The sequence below is a fragment of the Apteryx mantelli genome, chromosome 1 (assembly GCF_036417845.1).
Source record: "Apteryx mantelli isolate bAptMan1 chromosome 1, bAptMan1.hap1, whole genome shotgun sequence".
In the NCBI taxonomy this organism is placed as follows: Eukaryota; Metazoa; Chordata; class Aves; order Apterygiformes; family Apterygidae; genus Apteryx; species Apteryx mantelli.
This window is the reverse complement of record NC_089978.1, coordinates 148892650-148919644: the sequence shown is the minus strand read 5'-3', so window position 1 is coordinate 148919644 and position 26995 is coordinate 148892650. Positions and strand designations below refer to the sequence as shown.

Sequence of the window (26995 nt, the reverse complement as noted above, 5' to 3'; positions counted from 1 at the left end):
AATCCCCATTTTTTAAAAAGCTGCCATTAGAAATCATTCGGGAGAAGCATTTGTCCTTGCTCAGGCAGAACAGCCAGAAGTGCGCTGGACGATACTGCCAAGGAGTTGATGAAGCAACATACAGGTCGGGGAAGAAGAATTTTAAAGGACAAAAGCATTTAAAAATGTTTAATTCAAAGCAATGATACCAAAACTGCATTTTTTTTTTTAACTAAAGAGTTTAATTAGTTGACTTTCTGGAAGACTTGAATGTCCATTTTTTTCCTTTTTCTGACCTTCTGTTACTCCTTTCCTCCTCATCATTGTTAAGAAAGAGAGAAAGAAAGAAAACTTTACACAGATGTCTAAATGACTTGCTTGACTGTTTATCCTTTCTCATGACCATGGAGAATAATGCCATTTTATTCCAAGTCGTGGGGAATAACTATTATTCATATCCATCACAGTCAGCTTCACTTCTTTTCCACTGTTGTGGATTCTTCCCATCTGAATGCGCTGAAAATCCAAAGGGGAATAAAAACATGCTTCTATGACATGAATTCTTTAAAATATCTGTCTGGTATTGGCAGCATAGATCAGTAAGTTTTGGTCCTGCAGAATAATATTGTTTTCTGCTTCCTCTTTTTATACAGGGACATTTTGCTAGAAATGTGAAGCTTACCATTCAGAGATCTAAAACTAGAGTCTTTCTGTAGCCATATATTTGAATCCTAGTGGATTTAATTCAGCCAGGGTTCCAGATAGGTAAACAGAATTCTATGCAGTTCCTAATCCAAATTATGCTTAAAGTCAGTCTCTTGGCTCTGCCTCGGTACAGAAGGATCCCATGGCGTTTTCACAGAGCAAAGCTTTGCCTTGAGCAGGTCCTGACCCTTTTTTTCCCCCCATCTATGAAATGCCAAGTACTGTTTCTCCCTTGGACTGTCTCCTTCCTGCTTGTAGGCTGCATCTCAGCAGTGCAGTCAGTGCACAGGAGCATGTGCTCTGCGTGGGGATGCTCTTGATGAAATCTGAGGCCCCATCTGAGCAGGCGACCTGGTCAGTTCAACTCCAGTTATTACTGTGGGGCATAAAGACGAGTGCAGTGGATTTTCCCCTACAAAGGTTTGGCCTCACCCCTTTGTGCAACACAGTTTCACTGCTTCCTCCTGGTGCAGTATAATTCTGTTCTCCTTGGAGAGCTAGTTACAGTTACTTGCTGCGAGTCTCTGGATGTATGGAGAGCAGGAGAGTCCTGTGGTTTTGCCTCCATGGCTAAGTATTTTAAAAATGTCTTTGTTCTTTCTCGGGGTATAATTTATTATTATATAATTTATAATTTTTGTAAAGTCCTGTAAGTTCGCTTTTCAAAAGTGCCAGAGTCCTGTTGCACATCAGTTCCCTTTGCAAAATGGAAATCATATTCATGAGTCATTCAGCCATTTAAAAAAAAATTATCATGGTAATACATATAAAATATGATGCTCTCTCTCCATTTCCATTTTCTTTCCTGTGGTTTTTGCACAGGAAAGAAATACACTGTGGAGAATAAAAATAAAGAGAAGTAGTCAAGACATATATGGAAGAAAATTAGGATGTGACTGTTGGACAAAGAAAGTGGAGAACGGTAGAATGCAAAAATTGAGAGAGTTGTAATAACAGGTAAAGAGGCCTTTGACACAGTGAGAAGTTTTTCCCAGTCAGGAACAACCCCATATGCTTTTTTTTGGTCTTTCATTGTCAGGTTGCAGGGAAAAAGGGAATCGTGCGTCATTTCTCACTTAAGAATAATGTGTCTCCTCCCAGCTCCTTCAGGAAGGTGTTTTCTGTCCTGTTTAAGCCTGACATTACCTGGTAATTTTAACAGTTGCCTTGACCACTTCATGTCCCACCCCCCTGCTAGTAATTATCTTAAAATATGTAGAGGTGCTCTATGCAGATTTCTGATGCCCATCAAAATGCCAGCTAGCAGGAAAGCCTACTAAAAGCTTGCTAAGCATACGCTGACTCACCTTTGCTGTCTTGAAGCTTGCAAATAATATAATGGATAAAAAGGGGAAACTTCTCTTATTCTCAAAAAATTATTATATAGCTTGTCTTATTCAAATTCTTATTTCAAAGAAGGATGTTCCTATGTGTACAGCATCAGTTTCTTCTCTGGAATAGTTTTATTCCAGGCTCGTGTCTTTAGAGCACTGTAATTCAATAGTTCCTTTACTATAAAGAGCTTTTCTTTTATGGCCAGCAGCAGTGGCCACAAAGAGAAATTACCACCAGCAGCGATTTTTCTGACCGCATTGCCAGCAGCACTTATATGATTGCAGCAGTAACAGAAATAAGAGCTGGGGCCACCAGCAGGATCACAACTGGCAGATGTGTTATTCGAGTTATTCGAGTGTTATTCTGGATGTTGTCAGAAACCACACTCAACCTGTCTCTGCAGCATCATTGCCTGTTGTAGTGCTTTGCCAGAATTAGTTCACATGCACATTCTTCCTGGAGGAAATGCCTAGGGGGGGGAAGAAAACAAAAGTTGATTCAGGCTGAAAATTCACATCCGTTTTTTTAAATTACTGTAAGAATCCACAGTGGTAGGACATTTGAAGCTTCAGTTCATTAAACTTTGTGTGCCACCCACAGGTGCCAGTCTGTATATATAGTACCAAGAAAGAAAAGGCTTTGGATAGCCATTTGATTTTTACTGAGGTGTGAAATCAAGAAACAGAATTTGTAACACTTTCTTTTCAGTATAGCACTCATCATTCCCAGTATGCTTTAATTGTTTGGCTCCAAACAGATCATTACCAGACAGATGGCATCAAAAGGACAGAACAGCAGTAAATGAATAAAAAAGCTGAAAGGCTTCAGGGTCCAATTTGTGAAAGAAGTGAAAAGGTCATACAGTAATTTTACTACGTCCAGTTGTTTCGGTTGTGAAGTTCAAGCATGTTTTCAATCTCTTCCATTTTACAGTGGCTACTACCTACGTTTGTGAGCCCTCATGTCTCCTGGAGCCCTCATCCTTAACCCATCCTCCCTTCTGATGCATCCTCTCCTGAATATCCACAATCCTCCTCTCATGCATAAACACTTTGACCAACTCTGTTTCCTAAGCCACTTGCTCTATGAAATCCTGGCAGAAAACTAGCTTTTGTCATTTCACTTCCAAAAACTGGGGGAGGGAAGGGAGATAACATGTAGAATCCACATGTTTTTCTCCTTTCGTAAACTATTTTGTCCTTCCTCTACCTGGTCCCAGCTTTTTCTGGGAACTGAATTAACTCATGGATGCTCTTTGGAGAAATCTGTGGGAAAGTTTTTCCCTAAAGGGGATACTAAGGACCTCTGGATATCTTCCTTTATGTGTGGCTGCTTATGAGGTGCTTGCAAAATATGGGGACCAGTATGTCTAAAAGGAAGAGAAGAACGTCTGGAAGTTTGTAATGAAGGAATGAGAAGAATTGTTTGGTACTAATAGCCTGTGTGTTTGATTGTATAACTGCATCTCTATGGAAATGAAAATAGCTGCTGCTATAGCTGGATCAGATGATGTTCTTGAGAAGAATACTACCAGGAAAGCAGGTTTTCACAGGATGATTTGACAGAATATTCTTCGTATCTATTTTTTTAATTCTTTCTGGTCTATTTAGCAGGATGATGGTTTTGCTTTTTTTTGCAGGTATCATACAGGCTTTTTGAAGACATGGGGCTGTTTGAAACCTTTAAAATTCCGGTGAGGGAGTTTATGAACTACTTTCATGCCTTGGAATGTGGATACCGAGACATACCTTGTAAGTAAAAATTCCCAACAGATAATGGTGTTTCCTCAAAGTTTGAGGTATTATCCACATACTTTTTTATTGAAGCCTTTCTTCTTTCTAGTTACAGCAGCTACTTTCTCTTTCAAGAGCTGTCTTTTTCTTTCCTTAACATAACCTATGTCTTGAATCCTATATCCTTAACTTCTGAGGATATATTGCTCACAGTTAACACACCAAACTGTTTCAGAAGGCAGTGGTGCGAAGTCTAAATAAAACGAATATCAAAAAATGGTTACTGAAATGCTCAATAGCAATAGCTCACTGTACTCAGTGCATGAAAGCATACATGCTTATACGTGCTTTCTTGTGCACTGTGGGAAGAATATTTCTCCTGATTTTTTTCTGCCACATCACATAGATAGCTTTGTAGTCAGAGGCTGGTGTGGCATCCCAGCCTCACGTAGCTTTTTTTCATTGCATTTAATGTTTTGTGCTGTTTAATAATAATCCATGACAAATTCTATGCAAGCCTGAAAACATGTAAAACTACTAGAGGTACAAAGAGCTGTTTCCTGATGATGTGCCTATTCCTGATGATGTGAGTATGCCCCGCTACCCCAAATGGGATTTGTTGAAATATTTCCTCTTTGAGAGACTTGGATTTGGTAGACACTAGCAGTGCTGTGCTTCCAACCAAAGGAAACAGGCTTTGTAAAGCAGGATAAAAATGCCACAGAGATGAGTGCATCCTGTTAGACTTCTGTGACGACAGTTAGGCTGGTATTTTACAGTGTGAATCTTTTATTCACTGAAAAACCTGGTTTCAGTCATCCCAGAAATATTTACTAATTCAAATCAAATTTACCAAACTGCTTCAACTGCAAAGGACTTTATTTTTTTTCTTTCAGGAGAAGAGAGGGTTATATTACCCCTTTTAACTGGCATATAACCCATGTGTTGAGGAATATGGGACACCCTGTTTCCGTGTTCTCCCATCTCTCGGAAAAATTTCTGAAATATTGGCTTAATAAGTCATATTATCTCTGCCTCTCTCTCTCTCAAAATAGTTAAATACAAATTGGAACAGCTACGGTGGGAGGGATTGAAGGAAAACTACCTCAAAATGCCCTCCAGCCAGGTGGTTTGGACTCTCTTCAGGGAGAATGAGAGACCCAATTTCAAATCCTCCCTTGTGTTTGAATCTGAGCAGGGATTTGTAGTACCAGATTGTAGCCTGAGGGGTTATAGGTGGATGTCCCACAGTCTGTCCTTCTAGAGCTGTTCTGCTTTGTTTAACACTTAACTATTCATAGAGTCTCAGGAATTTTTGTGAATCTAGCCCTTCATTTCCTTGGCTTTTCTTACAAATGTTTCATTTTAGTCAAGTGGAATATTTTGTCTAATACAAAATTAAATTTCCTTCCAGTTTTTCATTTATGTGAAGGGGTAAATAACCAAAACAAATTGTTGGGACTGCACCAGTTTTTTCTTCTAGTTGCTGCACTGAAAAATCAATTATTCACACAAAACTAATTGTGACTATCCCAGCTGGATTGAATTAGTAAAGATTTCATAGGAGACTCATCCAGCCCTTACCCTGGCAAAAAGCATCAGACCCTTATGCATGGCCATCCTCTAGGTTTTGCATGAGGAGATTACTTTCTCAGCAGAGATGTTTTCAGTACTTAGAGAAAGGCAGGGGGAGAGGAGATTCCGTGCTTATTTTACTTTCTTCTTTCAAATAATATCCATTCCTATGCTGCTTACTGTTCTGCTGTTAAGCTAATGGTTACAAACAAGTATTATAGGAAGTAGACTGCAGGGTCAGCAAGATGGCCAAGACCTTCTCTGCCAGGGCCTTGGATATCCGGGCCGGCTGCTGCTGCTGCACCAACGGCAGGACTTAGAAACGTGGGATCACCAGCACTGCTTCAGAGGGGGCAAGTGGCTGTTCCCAGGAGACACAGTCCTTACCCATCCCCTAGCAGCGGCAAGTGTGCAAATCTGGCTCTCTAGGGTGCTTTCTCCATCCCAGCTCTTCAGATTAGCAGACTTGTGTTTAGCTAGTCTCTGTAGAAGATACCTGTGCTCTGCCCAAAATTAGCCTGAATCACAGGCTGAAACCTGTGCCCTTCAGTGATTTTACCCAAGATGTAAGCATTCATCCTGGTGCAGCAAAGCGATGTCCCTCTTTCAGCATCATGCTTGCTCTTGCCAGTGTATGTCTGGATGATGCTTTGTGCTGAACTAGTTTGGGATTGCTGTCCAGTCAGTTGTGTTGATTGTGGGATAACTTACCTGGCCTTGAGGCATTTGGTGGGAAGAGCCTTGAAGGGATTTTTACCCCTCATTTCTGCAAAGAGAGCTTGTAGTAAGCCACATTACAGGAGCCAGGACCTAAACTCTTATCTCTGGCCGGAAAGCTCCAGAAAGAACCTGGTTTAACTGTGCAGGGTGCACATATCCCGAGTTTGATTTTGCAGTATGTCCACTAGCACAGCAGCTGAATTTGCTCACATAGAGTAAGGTAAGTGTTACCTGCCTTGTTTTTATAAGCTGAATGAAATATGGTTACTGAAGTGGATGGTTTTTTTCCATTGATTTTATTTGAACCAGAGGTTAACAGTGGATGTTTACCCCATGGCATTCAACTAGCAAAAGACAAGCACTGGAGTGAGGGAATGGAACTGGCAGCATTGATCAGATTCCTTGTTTCTTTGCAATATTTCCTATACTGCATATTTTGCTGCTTCTCTGCTGTTTTTCTCTTTCTTGACTGGGGTAAGACATATTGTTGAACTTGCTTTCATCTTATTAATAAATGGAAAGCTGAGCACTTGCTTGTGATGGTGTTTGATTTATATCTGCTCAATTGACTGCCATGTAGTACCCACTAGATGGTGCTGATTTCCCTCTGTCAGAAATATCTTTAATGTTTGGTCATTTGCTTTGTATCGCAGATCACAACAGAATCCATGCAACTGATGTTCTACATGCTGTTTGGTACCTTACTACTCAGCCCATCCCAGGACTCCCAACTGTGATTAATGATCATGGGTCAGCAAGCGATTCAGGTATATTTAAATGTGCAAATGCCTCTGTTGTATTTTTAAACCTTTTGTCATGAAATTTGCTGGAAGAAAGCCAATAATGGAGGGTTATGTGCAGTAGCTGTTGTTATGAAGACTTTTAAATTCAGTAGCATGTTGCATGTCTGTATAACTGAAGAGAATGGAATTGTTCCTCCGAAGCCTAAGAATTCACATTTTAAAATGTGTGGGTGCAAGTCTCTTGCCTTTGTGGTCACCCCTAATAGCTGGTGTTTACTCTCATTTGCTTTTTACAATACCTTTTCTTCTAAGAAGCTATATTAGTGGTGCTTTGTAACACTGCTCCAGAAGTAGTGTGGACTCTCAGATTTTCAAACCCTGCATTGTTTTACTATTACAAAACCACTTAGGATGTGCGGAGAATGGCATGCACATCCAGGTGCTTGGCAATGTTGTGAAGAGTTCCTTTGCCATTCCTTACTGTCTCTGAACTGAGAGGCTTATCACTTTGCAGCTTGCGACTAGTTTGATAGACGAACTTGTCCACTGTTTTATGATTGCTCCATATAGGAAACTTCTTGTTGTACCTTGCTATTTATTCCCCCAGAGTGAGCTGTAGCAACTAGAGGGCCTGTCTATTTTGTGGGCGTTCTGAGGGAGTTATTGAAAAAGCAAGATTTTGTTCCACAGAGAGCATTTCTCCTGCTTTTTCAGTGGTGTTTGTGTGGCATATGCATATAATTTGTGAAACACTTAGGAATGTTTTGGTGGAAAAGGGTTTTATTGCTGGGAAATTTTGTCAATGATTATATCAAGGTTTGTTGGAAGCTTGTGAGGTGAGGTGAGATGGGCTGAGTGAAGGGAGTTGAGTTTTGGTTTAGTTTGGTATATGTTACTTGAAAGACACTTGTTCACTTGCATGCAAGATCCATTCAAGCAGATTAAACTTGCAACATATCTCTGTGTCTGCCTCTGACAGGGGCAAGTTCGAGTTGGTTCAAAAAGAGGCTGTTAAGAGGATTATTAGCAAAGATGCAAAGCCTAGACCTTTGGGTTGGAAAGCATGCACCTGTACCAATTGAATTAATAAATGCTAATCCATAATGCTGACTGTTAGTGTATCATAGACTAATCTATATGGTGGAGCAATTAGGGGAAGGAGTGGGAAGATTGAGTGATCCACAAAGCTCCAGCATGGCCATCGATTCATGGCTTATTGTCAGTAGCTGATAAAACTTAAGTAGTTTGAGAACAGGCACTGCTGGATGGGTGGAAGATCCCCAGTAGGATCTGAGGTTGTTCCTTTCCAATTGCATGCAGTATTGTACTGGAATATGTGCACAGTATCAGAAGGCATTCATTCAGGTCAGGATGTGTTTGCTCTTTGGTTGTGTATTCTAAATTAACCCCACCTCTTCCTGCTTTGCTGCTCCTACCTGTTTTGGTAAGTCACTGAAAAAGTGGTAAGGAATTTTTCTACTAATTTAATTATTTCTGCTCAGATTCTGACAGTGGGATCACTCACGGCCATATGGGCTATGTGTTTTCGAAGACATACATGCCTACAGATGACAGTTATGGATGCCTAGCTGGCAACATCCCTGCCCTCGAGTTGATGGCTCTTTATGTCGCTGCAGCCATGCATGATTATGATCATCCAGGAAGAACCAATGCCTTTTTGGTAGCAACGAGTGCTCCTCAGGTAAATAAATCTTGGGCGATGTTCCTGTTAAGTTTGGAAAGTCTTTGATAACAGCTTCTCACTGCCAATGTTTCCTGTGGTTTGCCTGAGGCAGAGCTAAGAGGTGTTCTACCAAGTATTGTGAAGCAGCATATTAAAGTGACAGAAAATAATCACTTAACTTGGGAATTACTGGTTAAGAGTTTCCTTACACACCCTTACCACCCTCAGTTATTGTTAGTATTAAGAAAGGTATTGATAAAATGTCATAGTGAATAAAAAACTAATGTTCTGCTGACTGATCTGGAATCCTTAACTGTTTGTGAAATAAGGGAAGAATTGTTCTGCCCAGCAAGGCCCAGAAAGTTAAAAATAAAAAGAACACCTATACAGTTGACAATGCACCATGCAAATGAGTTTGCACATGGTCTTAACATATTTTCTGTTGTTCCTACAGCAAATGAGCAGCTGCAGTCTTTTATGAATATATCTTTACATATGCCTCTATAGAGAAAAAAGTAATCTCCGTTTTATAAATGGAGAACTGATGCTTACCTAAGATTACACAGAAATTGCTGCCAATGCTGGCAGCTGAACTTAGCAATTCTGAGTCATTGTTTATTGGCTTAATTATGAGATCATCTTTCCTTATCTTACATAGCTGACTTGCCTGCCTTCAGCATACTGTATTGAAAAACATTTCTATGCACAAGGAAAGAAAAAACATGATTTAACGGGGAGAAGTTGGGTAGGGATGCAGAATACCCAAATTTACCCCCCAGTTTGGACCCAGACTTCTCTCTCTCCAAGAGCAAGTAACCTGACCTTGCTCTGCCTCAGTTTCTACCTAGAAAGTGACAGCAATACTTCTAAACCTTGCAACATTTTTGTGGGATTGAGAACCCAGATACTCTGGCTAGGTAAATAGACAGAAAACATATTCTGTCCTTAAATCTATTTTAAGAAATAAGTACTATGGCTTTGCAGTTGCAAAAGTCAGCAAGGGAAGTTAGATGATTAGCTGTAATATATTACCCAAGTTTGAAAATTAATTAATGGACAGTCTTTACATTTTTCTTGCATTTCTTTTAAATTTGGTATCACCTGAAATTTGCAAAACTTGTTTTCAGCATCTGATTTCTTTGCTATTTTTTCACCACAAGTAGTATCAACTTTCAGTAATGTTAAAGTGCTGCTGAACTAAAGACCTGCCTTCAGGAATGGGGCCCAGGTAGCAGAATATATCTGTCTCAGATGTTTACTGTGCAGTTAGGCAAGATGGACTATACAGCTGAGCTGCTTCAGCAACCTAGTCTCTGGGATAAAAAATAGTGATGTCTCTAGATGACCGAAAAAAAAAGTTAATTGAAGAGAAAAGTAATGAAGAAAGTCTTACCACTTGAATGTGTAGGTATATATTTGTATAAAAACTTACAAAATTTTTATCTATTTTACATAGAAACATATTTCCAAAAACATTTCTTTCCATCAATCAAATAGTCAAGAGACTGAATGGTGCTGGTGTGGAAAGATTTCCTGGATTGTTATTGTCCCCTCAAATCCATTTTCTAGGTATTTCTTTAATGCAGTTTCTAAAAGAAAGTTCCATCATTATCAGAGTTATGCCTCTTGGCTTGTTAAAGATTTAACCAATTTTGGATTTTAGTGTTGAGAAATCTGTCAGGTTTAGCATATGTTGACAGATTGAGTGTATTAAAAAACCTTCAGACTTCAGGGTTTTTCACTCCAGAGAAATTCACAGAGAATTCAGAGAATTTCCCTTGTTTCTGTGTTTGGAATCAATCTGTTATGGATAGAATTACCAGATACAAACCAAACACAGTGCCTGTTACTAATGAGATTAGTTCTAAGAAACAGTGAAGTGCTACATTTTGTAATACTGATTATATTACACATATACGTAAAACACACCTAAATTGTATTAGCCATTCACCTGTAGGCAGAAACAGATTAATTTATTGTCATATAATGCAGTTCAGTCATATGATACAAACTTCTGCTGTTAGTCCTGCCAAAATCACATCTTAAAACCTGGGTAAATATTAAAAATAAAAATAAAAATAAATGAACCTCTCTCATCCATTATCCCCATGTCATTCTTATTTCTACGTTGCAATATTTCCTTTGTTAAGAGGTTTCTTAGCTTTTAATTGTGTACGTTGCTTTCACAGGCTGTGCTGTACAATGACCGCTCTGTTTTGGAAAACCACCATGCAGCTGCTGCCTGGAACCTGTTCATGTCCCGGCCAGAGTACAACTTCTTAGTCAACCTCGACCACGTGGAATTCAAGCATTTCCGCTTCCTTGTCATTGAGGCAATTTTGGCTACTGACCTTAAGAAACACTTTGATTTCGTTGCCAGATTCAATGCCAAGGTAAAAAGATTGGTTCGGGTTTCTGGTGAATGGTCAGAAAAGTTTGCAGGGCTTGGTAGTATCACAGTGAAAAGACTGAAAAAGCTGCTGTGTTGCTGTTTCCCCCGAATGTACGTTCTGCTGCTGTGAAACGTTCTGTTTAATATTAATCTGGCACTTTTGTTTTTACTGGTTACTTATTTAAACTTAGTGGAACATATATATTATATATATTTAGTTTTTTCAGGCACTGGTTTAAGACAGGATCTGCTGTCCTGTTGATAACATACAAAATGAGACAGATGTGGGAACAGACAGGCACTATCATTCCTACATGCTGTAGAGCTTCTCTGTCTGCTGCCCATGAGCTCAACTGCATCAGAACAGAAGGGACCGAGTAGAGAAAAGCTGATGTTACTGGGAGGAGGAACTAGACAGACAAAATTGGTCTGCTTGTTCTTTCAGAAGGCCATCAGAGTAAAAACCCTGTTGTGTGAAAATTGCAACTTTCATGGTGATTTCAGTAGTCAGCTGCCTTTTTTACCTGGCACCACAAGGTTACATAGGAAGCTGTGTTACCAAGCTTCCATAATGTCTAATTATTTACTGTATATTTTATCAATCTAATCCTACTGTTGTATTAGAAAAGCACAGAAATTGTAACAATTTTGAAATGCGAATTTCAAATGCAATGGAAGGATGATCTTTCTGTCCCACTTGGTTTCAAACTGGTAACCCTATGAGAAAAGTCACTCTCTTTGTCATGCTGTAAGGAGCTGTAAAGAAAGGCCTTAAATTATGGTCCAGAGTAGACAGAGCACTGATCTGTAGATCTGTAAAGGTTTGAGCACCCCTGCTAGTCGTGTCTCCAAACCTCCTGCTGATACCAGAGTGGTTTCTTTAGGTCTTAATTTGAAACTCGGAGACCATTTTCATCCCACCTAATTTCTTCTCAAAGCATTAAGCGTATTGGCAGATTCTCACCCATCAGGGCTACAATGACAATAAAACACAGTGAATTTAAGCTGTTTGAAGCCTTTGGATTTGACAGCTTCAATCAAAACCTTCCCTTCTGTGAGCTTCAGTAAGCAATGAAAAAAGACAAGCTAAACCAGTGATTGCAGTGGCTTTGTCACAGAGACAAACTGTCTTAACTGTGGAAATGGACAAGCTGGATCAGCTGTAAATACAAAGTACTAGGCATAAATTGGGGATGCTGAAAATTAAATTTGGCTTAAGTCTCTCAGGCTGGAAGACGATAGGTGTAACCACACCAAGGTGATATCTGAGACGCTGCAGATAATTAGGAGTACAGTCTGATGTATCATGTCCTGCTAGATCACTATAGATCTGTAATGAATGCTGTTAACTTCCTTCTCTCTCCTGATTGCTTGAATACTCATACACCAAATAAAAAGTGGAGGAGATGGTGAAAATACTAACCTGTGTTTGTTGCTGAGCCTGGCTTTCCCTGAGTAATCACCATCTTAAAAGGAAATTATGTATGTTTGGTTAGCAAAACTGCTTTTGGAGTGGTCTCAGAGAGCATACCTGACGTGTTTGTTTCTGGGTGGAGATGCTGCAACACTGATAAAATTAGCTCTAAATGATCATGTTATTGATTGAGTTGCTGACTTGTAGTTTAGTGTATTGAAGCAACAGTTAGAGAGATCCTTCTCTACAGCAGGCAATGCAAACACATGTCACGTAAGCATCGTCTCACCAGAAAAGCTTGCAGTCTGGAAAGTACCACCAAGGAATAACGAAGGAAGTTTTATCTAGTCATAGCACAACATCTTTTTCAACTTTTGCATACTTGATGCTCAAGGCTGTGGTCCAAGGAGGGATTTGAATTTCAAAGATTAATTAGACAGTGAAAGACAGCCCCTCTTACACTAAGGGATGTTCTAAGAGAAAAGGCTGAGAATGGAAAGTGTGACTAACAGCAGTAAAGACTGATATCACTGACCACTTGGAACTAAGGTCATTGAATCCTGGCACTGCCCTGTGAAGGGAGTAGCAGCCTGGTAGAAATGTGCAATCTGCAAAATTAAGAATTACAGAATTTTAAAAGTGACCTTTTAAGACTGGGGTGTTGTTCATCTGTTGCTGCTTATCTTATATCTGTGGGCTTAGTAGATCATAAGCTCTGCTCCTGGATCTTCTGGGATTGTTGGAGGACTCCTGGGAACTCTCTGAGGGTAGTGGAGCCTGCTGCTGCCGGGAAAAGGTAGCTATAGGAAGATGTGACTTCTAGCAAGCTCTGGCAGCTTCTGATGAGCTCTGTTGATCAGCTAGTCCTAATCAAAGGGTGCATTGAGCTTTTGTTCCAGTTGACTCTTAGGGAAGGCCAATCAACCTTTCAGCAGGTACTAAGGAGAGACCTATATAACTTCTGGGTGCAGCAATAGAGGTGGCCGACAGATGCAGCACTTGGTACAGGTGGGGGCTAGAGAGGACAGTGTCCCCATGCTCAGCAATGGTGGTGACATACCACAGGGCACGATCTCCAGCACCCACCAGAGCAACGGTCCATGTATCACCAGAAGCCTCGACCCAGAGTGAGCTCCAGAGGGAGGGCACAGCCCTGCAGGTCTGGAGCTGCAGGGAGGGCCTGGTGCCTCTTGCTGAGGCTGGGACGGAGGGAGATGGTCTCCTTGCCTGCAGGAGATATGTGCTGGTGGAGGATCTGTGTCAGTAAGTGAAGGAGCAGCAGGAGGAGGGCAGCAGACTGCAGCATCAGAGATGATGAAAAGGGGATTGGCTGGATCTTCTCAGAGACCCTGCAGGTACAAGAGGAATCTCGACCCCCAGCTGTACCAAAGAAGGGGCAGCAGAGTCTGTGCTTCTGGGATTGAGGAATGGAGTCTCCCATGATGGTGAAGGCTGGAAGCTTGTGACTTCTGGCACCAGGAGGACAGCTAATGCTTCACATGCGGTTCTGTACCTACAGAGCATGTTCAGTGCCTTGGCAGCAGACAAGGGGCTGGAAACTCCCATCAGATGAAGCATCTGTGCTGGTTGAGCCTGAGCCACACAGCAGCAGCAGGAGGAAGCAGCGAGTGGTAGCAGTGAGACACTCCCTGCACATTTTATTGGGGGAGTAATGGGAAGTGTGGGAAGAACAGAGAGAAGGAAAATAAATAGAGAGTCCCTTCAGACATACTGTGCTCAAATGGGGAAATAAGCTTGTTAACATCTATCTTCATGCTCTGTAATTAAATCAGCATGGCATTTGCTGATAATTTATCTTCGCAGGCAAATAAGGTAGTAACTTCTTGGAAAATGGCATAGAAAGCTTGCATTTGTTTGTTTTCCTGATAATGCTTTCAAACAGGTGCAGTATTTGCTAAATATCATTTTCTCATAATTTACCTCAATGCTCCTTATTTTCACTTATTTTTCTTTTTCTGGATTGATCTACAGATAATTGCAAATTTCAACCTTGAGACAGCTCACCTGCTTACATCTGTGATTTTTGTTAAGTACCTAAATATACTGTAAGATATCCCAGGGCAGAATTTCCTCTGTGGATACGTTCTTTTACCCAGGATAGCTGTCATGGTTTTCCCCTTTCTTTCTGCTAGGTGAACGATGATGTTGGAATTGACTGGACTAATGAGAACGACCGCTTGCTGGTTTGCCAAATGTGCATCAAATTGGCTGACATCAATGGGCCTGCAAAATGCAAAGATTTGCATCTGCAGTGGACAGAAGGCATTGTCAATGAGTTTTATGAACAGGTAAATAAATATATGTCCAAGGTGGTATTTTCTGGTTCCTGGTTTGCCTGTGCAATACAATTCTTGAGTGTGCTAGTGTTAGTGATGCGTGAAAATCACAGAGAATAGGGCTGAAAAGGACAACTAGAGTTCAACTAGTCCATCCTTTTGCTGATCAGCTGTATCATGGCTGTGTTGGACTGAAGCTTCTGATGTGTCTGTAAAGACCTCCCGTGATGGGGTTCCTACGGCCTTCTGCAGGCATCACTGTTCCAGTCTGGCACTATCTTTACCATGGTTATGAAGAACAGGTTGTTCCGTTCCTCATTTTTCTGTTGGTATGTCATCATGTCTGCCTTTCAGTCTTCTGTAGTGTAAACCATCTTTTTATCCTTCCTTGTATGTCATGTTTTCCAGACATCTGGTAATTCTCATTGCTCTCCTGTGCAGTGACTCTAGGTGGCTCACGGTTTTATTGACATGTGGTCTCCAAAACTGGACAGAACATCCTCTTTGAGATTATCAGAACAGACCAGAATTGATTTAGCTTCCCTATGGGCCATGCTCCCATTCAGCACACAAAACCGTTATGTACTGAGCACCACAGTTTATCACAAAATGATCATGATCTGTTCCTTACACCTTGATTCTAACTCATACTTTATTTTTTAAGACTATACTTTCAGCTTTCTGAAGGTTTATCAGTAGATCTGCACTAATTGTGCAAGGTTCAGCTGATGGTAGCGCGAGGGAAGAGAACAGCCATAGAATGATTTGCAAAGACCTGGGAATATGGCCAGCCTCTGGTGCTCTCTTGCCAGGTATAAAGGAACCCTTAATTAAACCTTTCTTGTTAGAACCTATTTAGCACTGCTGAAGGTAAGGGACAGGGCCGTTCCTATACTATTCCTCTGTTTCCTGAGTGGGAAGGGCTTTTGAACTCCATGTCCTGTCTTTTCAAGAGGAAGCTAGCAGGCTAAATCACTGACCCAGAAACCCCACAGTCTTCTTGGGAAGGCTAGACAGTACCTTGAAGTTGCAAGCTAATCCCTGTAGGTATTCATGATGATCATAGCTTATGTGGGTGCCAATGCATGCAAACAAAATCTGCTAATCAGGTATGTGATATGACTCTCCTTGGATCCAACGTAACTAATATCAGAGGACAGTATGCGCTCCCGTACATTGATATCATCAAAGTATCTGACAGTGAACTCTGAATCAAGCTTGGGAGGAAAATAGTGGTGTTATCTATCCACTATCTTTCTGTCTATTCCACAGTAAGAATCTGTTTTGGGGGGGCATTATTCTCCATCAGTAAGAAAGGTGTGCTATTAAATGTTTTCATGCTCTTGGAAGCTGCTGTAAAATACTGTTGGGGATGATCTTTCTCGTAATCCTGTAAGTAAAAAATAAATAAATTTGAGATTTATCTTCTCTGCAAATTCTGATTCAGAATAGTGCATTTGCTGTCCTTATTAATGGCATTCCTTTTGGCATGCGAATTATGTACAAATGTGTTTGAACTCTTGGCTTGCGACTTCCAAGAGATTGGGTAGTTAGTATAAAATATTAGGGATTTCTTTCAATGCAAGACGTGTTCACTGTATTGAGAAATCAGTATGTCCTCATGGGTTTCCTGTTCTATTTTTTTGTGTGACATATTGCCATACTGACAGGATCTGAAACAGAGAACATTTTCTTCCTAGGACTTCCAGCATTAAGGACAATAAGCTATATTCTTAACTGATTAAGCCTAGGTGAAAATCTGATTTTTCCGTAATATAAAATGCTATGAGAGGTTTATCAGATCATCTTCACCATGCTTTTGATCATAGAATTCTTTTCTGAGTAGAGAAAGATATTCCTTTCTCATTTCTAAAAAAGGAAAATTTTATGGGAAGTATGAATTTCCCCAGAATTTTTGTTATCAAAATAGCATACATATGTACCTTCAATCTATGCTGTGAAAATAATATCTTTGTTGAATTTCCTTTAATAAACACCTATTCCTTTGAAGAATTTAACTCCGGTATAAATAACAGCCCTTATTAAAAACATATAGCATATTAACATTCAAAATCCTGTGCCATATTGTTACAGTATGTATCCCTTTTTTCCTCCATGTGCTCAGCATCCTTATTTGAAGACAGGCTATTAGGCATATATTTAAAAGAATCAAAAAATGTACTGCAAAATGTTTCGCATAATAAATCACTTTTAACTGAACATGAAAAAAGAACTTATAAACATTTTAATAGTCAACTTTCTTCCCTCTACTGACAACTCGCAACCATGAAACCTCAAATATGTTACTGTGACAAAGAGAGAGCTGCCATCTTTTCTTAATTGCTTGCTATCTCAAGAATGGATGGCACGTTTCAGGGTTTTGTAAACACTGATATTCACATATGATGATTGAGCAATATATTTTTGGGTAGATTACTATAAAAATAAGAAAACACAAGGAAGTGAGACACTTGTGGTACGTGCTTCAAAATTTACCTCTTATTTTTTGTGCTTCCCAGATATCAACAGGATGTTGACTCAGATACATTATCCATGATTTTTGGAAAATCTAGGTCATGGAAACTGAGAATGACTGTGCAAATTCTAATCTGCGTTCTCAAATACAGTTCTCTACATTGCATTAACACATTCATTTTCATAACCATCTTGAGTTTTGATTTTTTTACTTGGGGAAGAGGGCATCCAGTCTTAACATGTCTAGTCCTCTGAAAACTCCACTGATATCACTAGACCTTTGCTTTGATAGGGATGAATAAGAACATCAAAATTCATTCTTCATGAAAGCTTAACCTTCTTTTCAATCATAAGAGGAGGGAGAGAAGAGTCTTCCTGTAGTAGGAAGATGCCCCCTTATGCCCCTAAGAAAAGGTAGCAAAGAGGTTTGTGGGAAGATTTTCTGCTTCTGAATTACCCTTGCTTTGATGAATCATTGCAGTTTTCCTAGGAAACAGATAAATAGATATGACCCAAAGCCAAGGAGAGTTCTCTTTGTTATTATGTATTGTAAGGACAAAATTCATAAGAAAAATGGTTCAGTGAGATAGCTCTTGCTCAGAACAGTTCAGTTTTGTCCCCTGCAAATAGATGTCAGATTACAAGGAGAATGAGCTAACAGTCACAAAATCTGAAGTTACTTTTGTAAACAATGTGGAGAAAGAAAACATTTGTTTTCAGACTTCCACAATTACAGTGTACAATACAGGCAGGGAGGTAGGCATCATTTTGCATTAAATTCTTGATATTGGTAGCAGGTCCTCCTAGAAGAAAAGAACTGTAACTTCGATTAGTAAATTAATGTGATTGCTGAAATAGCACTGTAGTAACGGCACACTGGCATGCTATAGAAGTGTCATTATAGTTAAATTATTTTTCTTTCATCATTTTTAATTGGTTTGATGTGCTAATTACTCCTTTTAGTGACATGGCTTTGTTTCATTACTTCAGAGAAATTACTGCTATTTTTCATCTCCAGGGTGATGAAGAGGCTAGCCTTGGCCTGCCTATCAGTCCTTTCATGGATCGCTCTGCTCCTCAGTTGGCACATCTCCAGGAATCTTTCGTTACTCACATTGTGGGACCACTATGTAATTCCTATGACTCAGCGGGGCTGATGCCAGGAAAGTGGGTAGAAGATAGTGATGAATCAGGAGACACTGATGAGCATGAAGAGGAAGAAGCAGCAGAAATGGAAACTTGTGAAAATGCTGAATCCAGTAAGTTGCTTGTGTTTCTGTTTTTCAACAGAATAAGTGTCATATTCTGACCAAAAATGAAGCAGTCTTACTGTAAGAGCACTGAGACTGTGAACTGGTCAGGTTCAACATGGGCCTCTCCAAAGTTAGAGTGGCTCAGTGCTGTCCTCAGTGAGGTCAGCTTGTAGCCAGTCACCTTGGCAATGGAGAAGTTCCGTGGTTCAGGACCAATACATGTTGCTGTTGACTATCTAATACTTATTTATGCCTTCAGCTGAGGTTTCTGGTGGTGGATTGCCTTTCTGTGCATAAGAGCATTTTAGATTGTTTCAGCACTGATGTTAGTAGACTGAATCTATTTTTTCTACTTGAAGAAGGAAGGGTGGAAGAAGAATTTTCTAGGAAAGGACTCGTTTCCATGAGTTAGCATGATGCAAAGTAGTAGTACAATGAGGGTCAGGGAAATGATGTTTTTTAACAGCAGGAGTATTTTAATGCAGATCTTTCCCGGGTAGTGTGCAGGGAGGGGAGGGCAGAGAAGGGTACTGTGCACTGCGGTATTGTGTGCTGGGAGCTGTGTCCCAGCTGGTAGTCTCCCTGCCTCTCCTTCAGGAGGGCGACAGTGTCAATGTTTGCCATGCTGAGAGGAAGACTTTGTACCTCGCAAGAAGATCTCAGAAGCTTGTTGGAAATTATTTTTAAGAGAAAAGGCTGCGATTGTAGGCCTGTTTCTTTTACTAGTTTAATCCTGCATGTATTACCATTCCATTTCTTTTTTGTTGCTCCTTCCTTTGAATTTCCTTTTACTCTTGTTCTTCTGTTTCCTTCCTCCAGGTCAGCTTTCTCTCCCTCCCCTATATCTAATCCTTCTAAAAATCACCAGCCTTCAATGCACTGCTAAATACACAGTAGCTAATACACAGCCTTTTATCTAACAGCATTACGTTTTCTATTCTCCCCCCCCCCCCCCCCCCCCGCCTTCCCATGCCCCACTGAGTATTGTCATCCTCATTTTCTGTTGGGGAAGCTGAGAAGTGGAAAGATTTTATGGTGCACTGAACATAGGTAATAAATCAGATTGGGGCCTGGAATTAAAATCTATGTCTCTCAATTTGCAGGGCTGGCCTCTTATCTCTAGTAAGATCAAGGGATATTTACTTTGTATTTAAGAAATCATTCTTCTTGTTCATAAAAACACACACATACACACACACACACACACACACACACTTATTTAGATTTGTCAGGTTCATGCGTGCAAAAAAAGCTGGTGAGAACAGCAAATGTTAAATAATATAGCACACAAAGGTTTATTTTAGCAGCTCCTGGTCTACCAACTTTCCAGGATCATCTCTGTAATAGGAGGCAGAACCATGTTTCTGCAGCAATTGACATTTATGCAATTGCTTACCTGAGGGAATGCTTATGCAGTTAGTAACCAACATACATCCCAAAGCATTGGACTTGATATTGCTCTACGGAAAAGAAAGATATTTATATGATGAAAGTGTTCTCATTTATCCATTCTAGTGTCTCACCTTATTTTGAAATACTGATAGTCTCTGTTCACCTCAGTTCTATATTCACTTATTTTCTGTGTTGCTAGTAGTCAAGTCAAAAAATTCTTCTCTCAAGTTCAGAGCACAGTGCACTATTAACATTTGCCACACTGAAAATAGACCATTTTTATTAGTCTCTTCCTATTTTCTGCACCACTTTCTAATCCATGGCAGTATTTCACTGTTCAATCTAGTGCTCTCTGACATCTTTTCTTTTCAAAACCTTAGGAGTGATTATATCAAAAGTCTTGAAACATCCAAGCTAATTCTTCCTACTATTGTACCTTTCTACTTTCTGAATGCTCAAAGAATTTTCTGGAGATGCAGAGTTTTCCTTCATGTTGTTTTGCTGCATTCATCTGGGGATTTTATACTTACTATATTTTTAATTGTCAAATAAATCTCTTTTACTTAAACTGTAAAAAGTTCTTGGATTACTTGTACTATTTTTAAAGTGGAGAGAAAGAAAGGTGAGTATTTGTTTACTTCCTTCCTTTTTTCCCTCTCTTTTTGTAGTTGGTGTTAGTGAAACTTAGCAAAAAAATTTTAAACCTTCAAATTAGCTCCCTTACCCAAAGTGGGGTGTTCATCTTCTCTGGGGGGTGAAGTGTGAGCCCATCACACCAATACATTAAAACGTTTTCTTTTGACCCTCTAAATTCTCTGTGACTGGTATGTGGATCTGAATCAGGTAGCTATGGCATCTTTTGTGTGGACATAGGGGTCTTACAGTTTGTTAGAAGTTTATACCTATGATCAGCACAATTTTGGATGTTCTAAACATTCTCCATGAAAAAAAAACAAAAAACAGTAGCTTGAGATGTCTTCTGCTGCTTGGGGCAAATTAGTATCCATTTTTTCCAAGATACACAGATATTAAAAGTTGTCTAGATGTGGGTGAAGATCTTGGTGGAAATACCTTTCAGGCAGATACAAATATAGTTGCTGCAGAAAGCACTTCACATAGGTCCTGATAATTTGCTAGAGCAGCTGAGATTAAATTCAGAGTTAGAAAAACAGAATTTGGAAAATCCCACCACGTTACCTGCCACAAGAACACTCGAGGTAGCTTAAAATCAATCCTTGTCATAATCATTTGCCATTAAACAGGAGCATGTAATTTCCCCAAAGCTCTACTGACAGGATGAGAGTTAAACAGGCTGAGCGATTCGGGCAAACTGTAGCACCACGGGCAAGGTGCGGGGTTGCTTGGGAAACCCGGGAGACAGCGTCCCGCTGCGGACTGGCAGCACGGGAGTCACTTATTAGTGCTAAACCTGAAGGGTGCCTGCAGGCAAGCAAGGGCTTGCTAATGAAGGATCGAGCTGGATTTGCTCTGCACTCAGTGAAAAGCTCTTTGTTCCCAGTTCAAGAGCTTCGAGGGCTAAACACTTTGGATCCTGACACCGGCATACTTTAGACAACCTGCAAATACTAATCCACGCAAATTTATTTGGTACAAAACATTCCTCTACGTCACCTTCTTTTTTAAAGAAATCAGCAGCAGTCTTTGAAAGGGTTATTATTTCAGCTCTGTAGGTGCCATTGCTGCTCTTAATGACTGCGGAAAATGTTCAAGCTTTGTAGTGATAAGGAGTTGAACAACCTGTGTTGGACAGACTAGACAGACACAAAAACAGACACTTCAGGGAGCAAAACACGTACAGTGCAGCTGTGCAAGGAGCCATGTGAAGGACCAGCAGCAAAAGCATTTATAGAGTAACAGCAGGGAACTGATGCTTCGAAACCAGAGACGAGCAAACTCCCTGATAATATTTGGCTATACGACATCACTTCTGCAGTTATCCAGCTCAGATGTTGGAAAAATGTTATGCAAAGGCCTTAAGGTCATCTCCAGTGTGATGGCAGAGTGGTAAATCCCAGGCTTTGAGAGGGGACGTAGGAACAGGTTACCTCCTTTGCTTATTAATCCCTGCTTATTTGTTATCCAACAGTACTGGTCAGATCAGAGATGAAGTGTGGAGAAGACAAAACGGGATTTTTTTTTTTTCATTTAGTTTGCTTTCTAGAGCAGTGAGCAGGGATCCATTTGGAGGGGGGCTTAATGTGTGTGTTATGGAGTGGATTGATCAGAGTCTTAAATACTTGATGGCAAGAGAGAGGGCAGGAAGGGCTCAGCAACATGCTTTTGTGCATAACCATTCAAGCGCTAGATGTGTCTGTAAGCTTCACAGTCATGAGCAGCATGCAAGCTATCATGGGACAAATCTGTGACTCAGACTGTGAGGGAAACTGGTTGACTTCCCCGGAGTCTGGAGGGACGTGGTTTCCTGTACTTTTCTTTAAGGTTGTTTAAGTCTGTGGCTTTAAAAATCTGTTGGAGCAGTTCCTATATGTCAGAATACATGCTCTCTGCTTCCTACACCTTCATTCCCTTTTCTTTCTTCCCTCAGAGAAAAGAGTACATTAATTTCTCGTGGTATCTTCCAGGAAAGAAGTTCAAGAGGAGGAAAATCTACTGTCAGATCACGCAGCACCTGCTTCAGAACCATAAAATGTGGAAGAAAGTGATTGAAGATGAGGAAAGGTTAGCTGGGACAGAGAAGGCAGGCGCAGAGCAAACCACACTGCACCCATCTTCAGAACAAATCCAGGCCATCAGGGAGGAGGAGGAGGAGAAAGGGAAGCCCAAACGGGAAGAAGAAAACACAGCTGTAGAACCGAACCAATGACAATATTTACAGCAGTATTTTAAGACAGATATTGACTCGTGCACAGACTCTTTCTCAAGCCAGCACAGCATTTAGACACAACACTGTAGAAGTATGGGATAATGCACCTACAGCTGTTTAATTTGTTTCTCTTTCCTTTTTATGGTGAGGTACATTGTTTAAACTCCTATCCTCAAGGAAGCTTTCACACTGCGACACCGGCTTTACAGACTTTCTTTAAAGAGATCGGGGAGGGTGGGGGGTGGAATTATATAAATATATATAGCCAGGGGTTATTGGCTGCGCACTTCAGCAAAATACATTTAATGATATATTATGGTCACTGAGATATTTACAGAAGGAAGTTATCTAAGGAAATGCTGCCTCTAAAGCACATTGACAGTTAACAGTAAGGTACCAGTTAAGTAGCTTTGGCTCTTAATGCTGAGGGATAAAAGGTCCAAGGCTTTATATGAATGCTGATATATCCTGCCAACATATAGGTGTGTGTGTGCCTGTGCAGAGGCGAGTGTTTGCGTGTGGATGTACTCTAATAGTAGCACAGTTAGAGTTTGGACTAGCTGTAGCACACGTCCTGCTTCATGGCGGCAAACAGAAGGCCTGAATTTTAGAAAATTTGTGCCCACAAGGAAATCGGAGCCCTTCATGAGGAGCCCTGCATTCCCAGGAGCCCTCTGAGCCCCAGTCTGTGCTCCGGCTGCAGACAGCAGGCTTTCAGCAGGGGCCGCGGTAGCGTGGGCTCCTGGGAGGTCCCATCTGGCTGCAGGAGCTCCCCTTCCTCCTCCTCTTCCTCCTCCTCGGGCACTTTCCAGGCTGCTGGCAAAAGGGATGTGCCACGAAGCTTCTTTTCCAAAGAGGGTTAGGAGGGAGCATGGGGCACACCGTGCTGTTCCTCTTTAAAGGAAGGGGTCCTCTGTATGCGCTAGCGTGCGTGAATGGCTGTGTGGGGCATTGCATATGTTTGAGCAGGACAGAAAAGAGAGCAAATGTGTGCGCACGTTCGGGAACTAGAGGCACACTGCCATCTTTCTACCCTAACCTTATGCCTCCATGCCTCAGTGGCCAAATATATCATTTAAGAGTGAAGCTAAACTACCGTCTCTTGAAAGAGCAAAAGAAGGAGGGTTTGGGGATCATGCACTTCCTTCGAATAAAAGGCAAATTATGCATTAGCAAAAAGGTAGGGGGGAGAGGTGCCAGTCCTGTGCTGGCCGGACACTTGTATGTCTCAGCAGCTACTCACATGAGCTTCAGAGAACTTGGTTTTTCAGTGTGAGATGCTGGATGGGAGCAGTTTGTTGCTGGCATTCTGCTTAGAAGCAGCATATTTGATCCCACAAATATACTTACTTTTTTTTTTTCTTTCTTTTCTTTTTTTTAAGAGAAAGGAAAAGATTGGGCTTGTAGAAGAGCAGATCTTTTTGTTTTGTTCTGTTTGTTTGTTTTCTGTTGTTTATGCTGTGAGCCAAATGTCTATTTAAAAGGTTGAATATTCACTTTCAATATTTTATTTCACAATATTATATTTGTCAATGATTAGCTATCTAGATGTAAATATGGAGAAATTTTTATGGGTTCCTGTAGATAATGATATCTTTAAGAAAAAAAAAGAAAAAGAAAAAAAGGGAAAAGTTTTTTGTAAAGCTAATTTTTTAAAAAATAAATACAAAAAAAATTTTATAGAGTGTAGCCATTTCCAAGCCCAACACATAAGGTCTTGAGTAATCTGTATAGACCCTTCCGGGAAGCCACTGGTCTACAGGATCAAGGCTTTAACATATTAATGCTCTCTGGTACTGGCAGCACCAAAAAGTACCACACCAGTTACATAGTTTTGTTCCCCACCCCCCAAAAAAATTATATATAAAAAGTTAAAGCAATTATCTCTCCAGCATGAATTGATTATGTATGCTGTTTTATATTCTGACCCTGCAGCCCTTTCTCAAGAAAGGGTGTGAATAACAATGTTTGTGAAAGGAAGAGTTTGTAGGAAAAGTCCTGTTTGTATTAAAATTCTGACATTGCATCCATCGCTTCTTTGCCATTGTTATGCATTCGCAATATTTCATGGTCCTGTTGATACCTCCCAAGAACTGTCGGAAAACATTCTCTTATCGAAGCCAGTCAGCATATGTGTTATCACTTCAGGGTTTCTCTTTGCTTCGTATTTCTTTTAGAGTTAACCTTCGCTCCAAACCAGGATCTTTGTTTCTTAAAGGTCCCATCTGCCTGATATTGTCCCTTCCTGCTCCTTGTCTCGAGGAAGGCATGTGCCTTTCCACAGGATGGCCCTGGAGCATGGCCATGGGTGCTCTCATCAGCCGAAAGATTTACTGGTATTTTTGAATGAAAGAAAAATAACCAAGATCCCAATTGTGCTATTATTTTAAAGGAAAAGGGTATAGCAGAATTCATTCAAAGGAAAAAAAGATGTCTTGAGTTTTCTCCAAGATCTCAGCAATTCCAGTAATCCAGCTTGCACAGTTTTAACTCCTCTTCAGTTACTTTGATTAATCATTTAATTTGGGGTTTTCTTGCATAAATGACTTGCATTCTTTATAGTACCAGAATTATTTAATATGCCTCATTCTGCCCTTTAAAAATTAAACTTGCAAAGATGCTTTAGAATGCCACATCTCCAAACACTTTTTGCATGATTTTGAGTGCATGATCACTGGAAATTGATTTTTTATATTGATTTTTATATTGCCTTTGCTAAAAGAAGGAAAAAAAAAGCCATGGCACAAAGTGCTAGTAGGAGCCCATTTGGTAAAATTAAGAGGAGGCATTCCAGAAAGAGGCCAAATCCTGCAAGCCAGTTAAATTCCACATAGTCATCTGAGTAAGCATACAGTATTGAACCAAGAACAGTATCCTAAAAATGTGCTGAAAGGGAATTATTATAGTTTCTTAGTCATCATTTTTGGTTGCCATTCAGTAAAATCAATGTCTGCTTCTAATTTGTTGAACTTTCTGTAGTGCCAATGCAGCTGTTACACATTTCTGCATTGCTACACAAGCCTGTTTGTGGGTGCAGCTTGATAAACTCAGGTCTTTTACAGGGAAGGAATTGCTGACAGGCTTAAAATCAGAATGATCTTCAACTTTATCCAAACTGGAAGCAATACCAGTGAAGAAGCAAAAGCATCTGGGACTGGTTAGCTTGATAAGAGGTGACCCTTTTGTACTCCACATAGCTACTAGTAGAATTCAATTTTAGCCTGTGTTCACTCCTTATAAACCTGATTCTGCTTCTTCGCAATGCATTTCTACCAGGAAACAATCAGAATATTTCCCAAGTTGTTTGACTATGACAGAAGAGAAAATACCTGAGAGGTTATATGTCAAATGTGTGAACACAGTTTTTTGATTTTTGCTTTTTTAGAAAATAATGCAGCAGGTAGTTGTTTAGGGTTTTTTATACTGGTGTCCAGTCCAAAGGAGGCGAAACTTTTGGCTTGCAGCTGCAGCAGCCTTTCTGAGGGTAGGCCTTAACAGCTTCCCACTTTGCGCAGTCCTTTGGTGTTGTGAAGCCCAAATAAACCACAACCTGTGCAATATTTTGGGGAGGGGGGAGAACAATGAAAAAGACTTGTATTCTGTCAGCAAAGTGTTTCAGTTAGTGTGTTTAAAATGTTGATACGGGTTTCTGGTATGTACAGTATGCAAGGGATTTTGTTAAATAGTAAAGAAAGCAAACCCCTTTTAAACAGACTTGTCAGTAATAAAAATACTACGTATTTTAGTTTTCAATTCTTTAAAAACAGAGAGAGAGAGGGGAGGACTAGATCATGATTTTCAGGTTTGATGCTTTGTTTTTTCCCCTGTAATGTCACTTGCGGGCTGATCCTGTTCCCTTCTAGCCTAGGAGAGTTCTGCTCTTCACTTAAATAGGCAGCTTTTTGCAGTGCTCACACTTACCAGTGCAGAGAGAAGTGCACTCTACTGGTCACAAAGCAGTTGCATACATATACCCTTTCTTGCCATTTTCCCAGTTTGCTTGATAGCGATGCTGTGGGCCGTGCATTGGGCAGTAGAAGTGAGCTGTGGGAATCTACTAGGAAAAAGGGATTCTACTGTGCTCTTGGCAGCATTTCAAATTTACTTTCTCTGAATGAAATTCTTTAGAGAAACCTAGACAAATGGCTGTGTGTCACCAGTGGCCTGCTTTATGGCCGTGTGTGGGATGCTGGCTCTCGTTGCAAATGCCTCTCATATTCTGGGAGAGGATCATTCCTGGGGCAGATCTGAGAATGCATCTGCAATTTGAGAATGTGTTTGTTAGCAATTCAAGGAGAGTCATTCATCAGCTTTTACCCTAATAAGATGTGTGAACATCTCTCTGAATCATCAGCAAGTTAAAATCCAAGGACTACAATTACTCAGGACTTTTCAGTGGATGCATTTGAGACTTTTAGCTTATTAAAAGTTCAGTGCGCTATTATTGGAAGTG

General features: G+C 40.4%; 1 protein-coding gene across 1 annotated transcript in view; it reads left to right on the top strand.

The window, feature by feature from the left end:
- LOC106488616 (cGMP-inhibited 3',5'-cyclic phosphodiesterase 3A-like) overlaps positions 1–26995 on the top strand; it is a 299848-nt gene that overhangs the window by 232602 nt on the left and 40251 nt on the right. The window contains exons 10-15 of the mRNA XM_067306237.1: positions 3659–3770; positions 6701–6814; positions 8293–8492; positions 10664–10867; positions 14434–14589; positions 18071–18311. Coding sequence (XP_067162338.1) covers positions 3659–3770; positions 6701–6814; positions 8293–8492; positions 10664–10867; positions 14434–14589; positions 18071–18311 — 1027 coding nt within the window. The remainder of the gene's footprint in view (positions 1–3658; positions 3771–6700; positions 6815–8292; positions 8493–10663; positions 10868–14433; positions 14590–18070; positions 18312–26995) is intronic.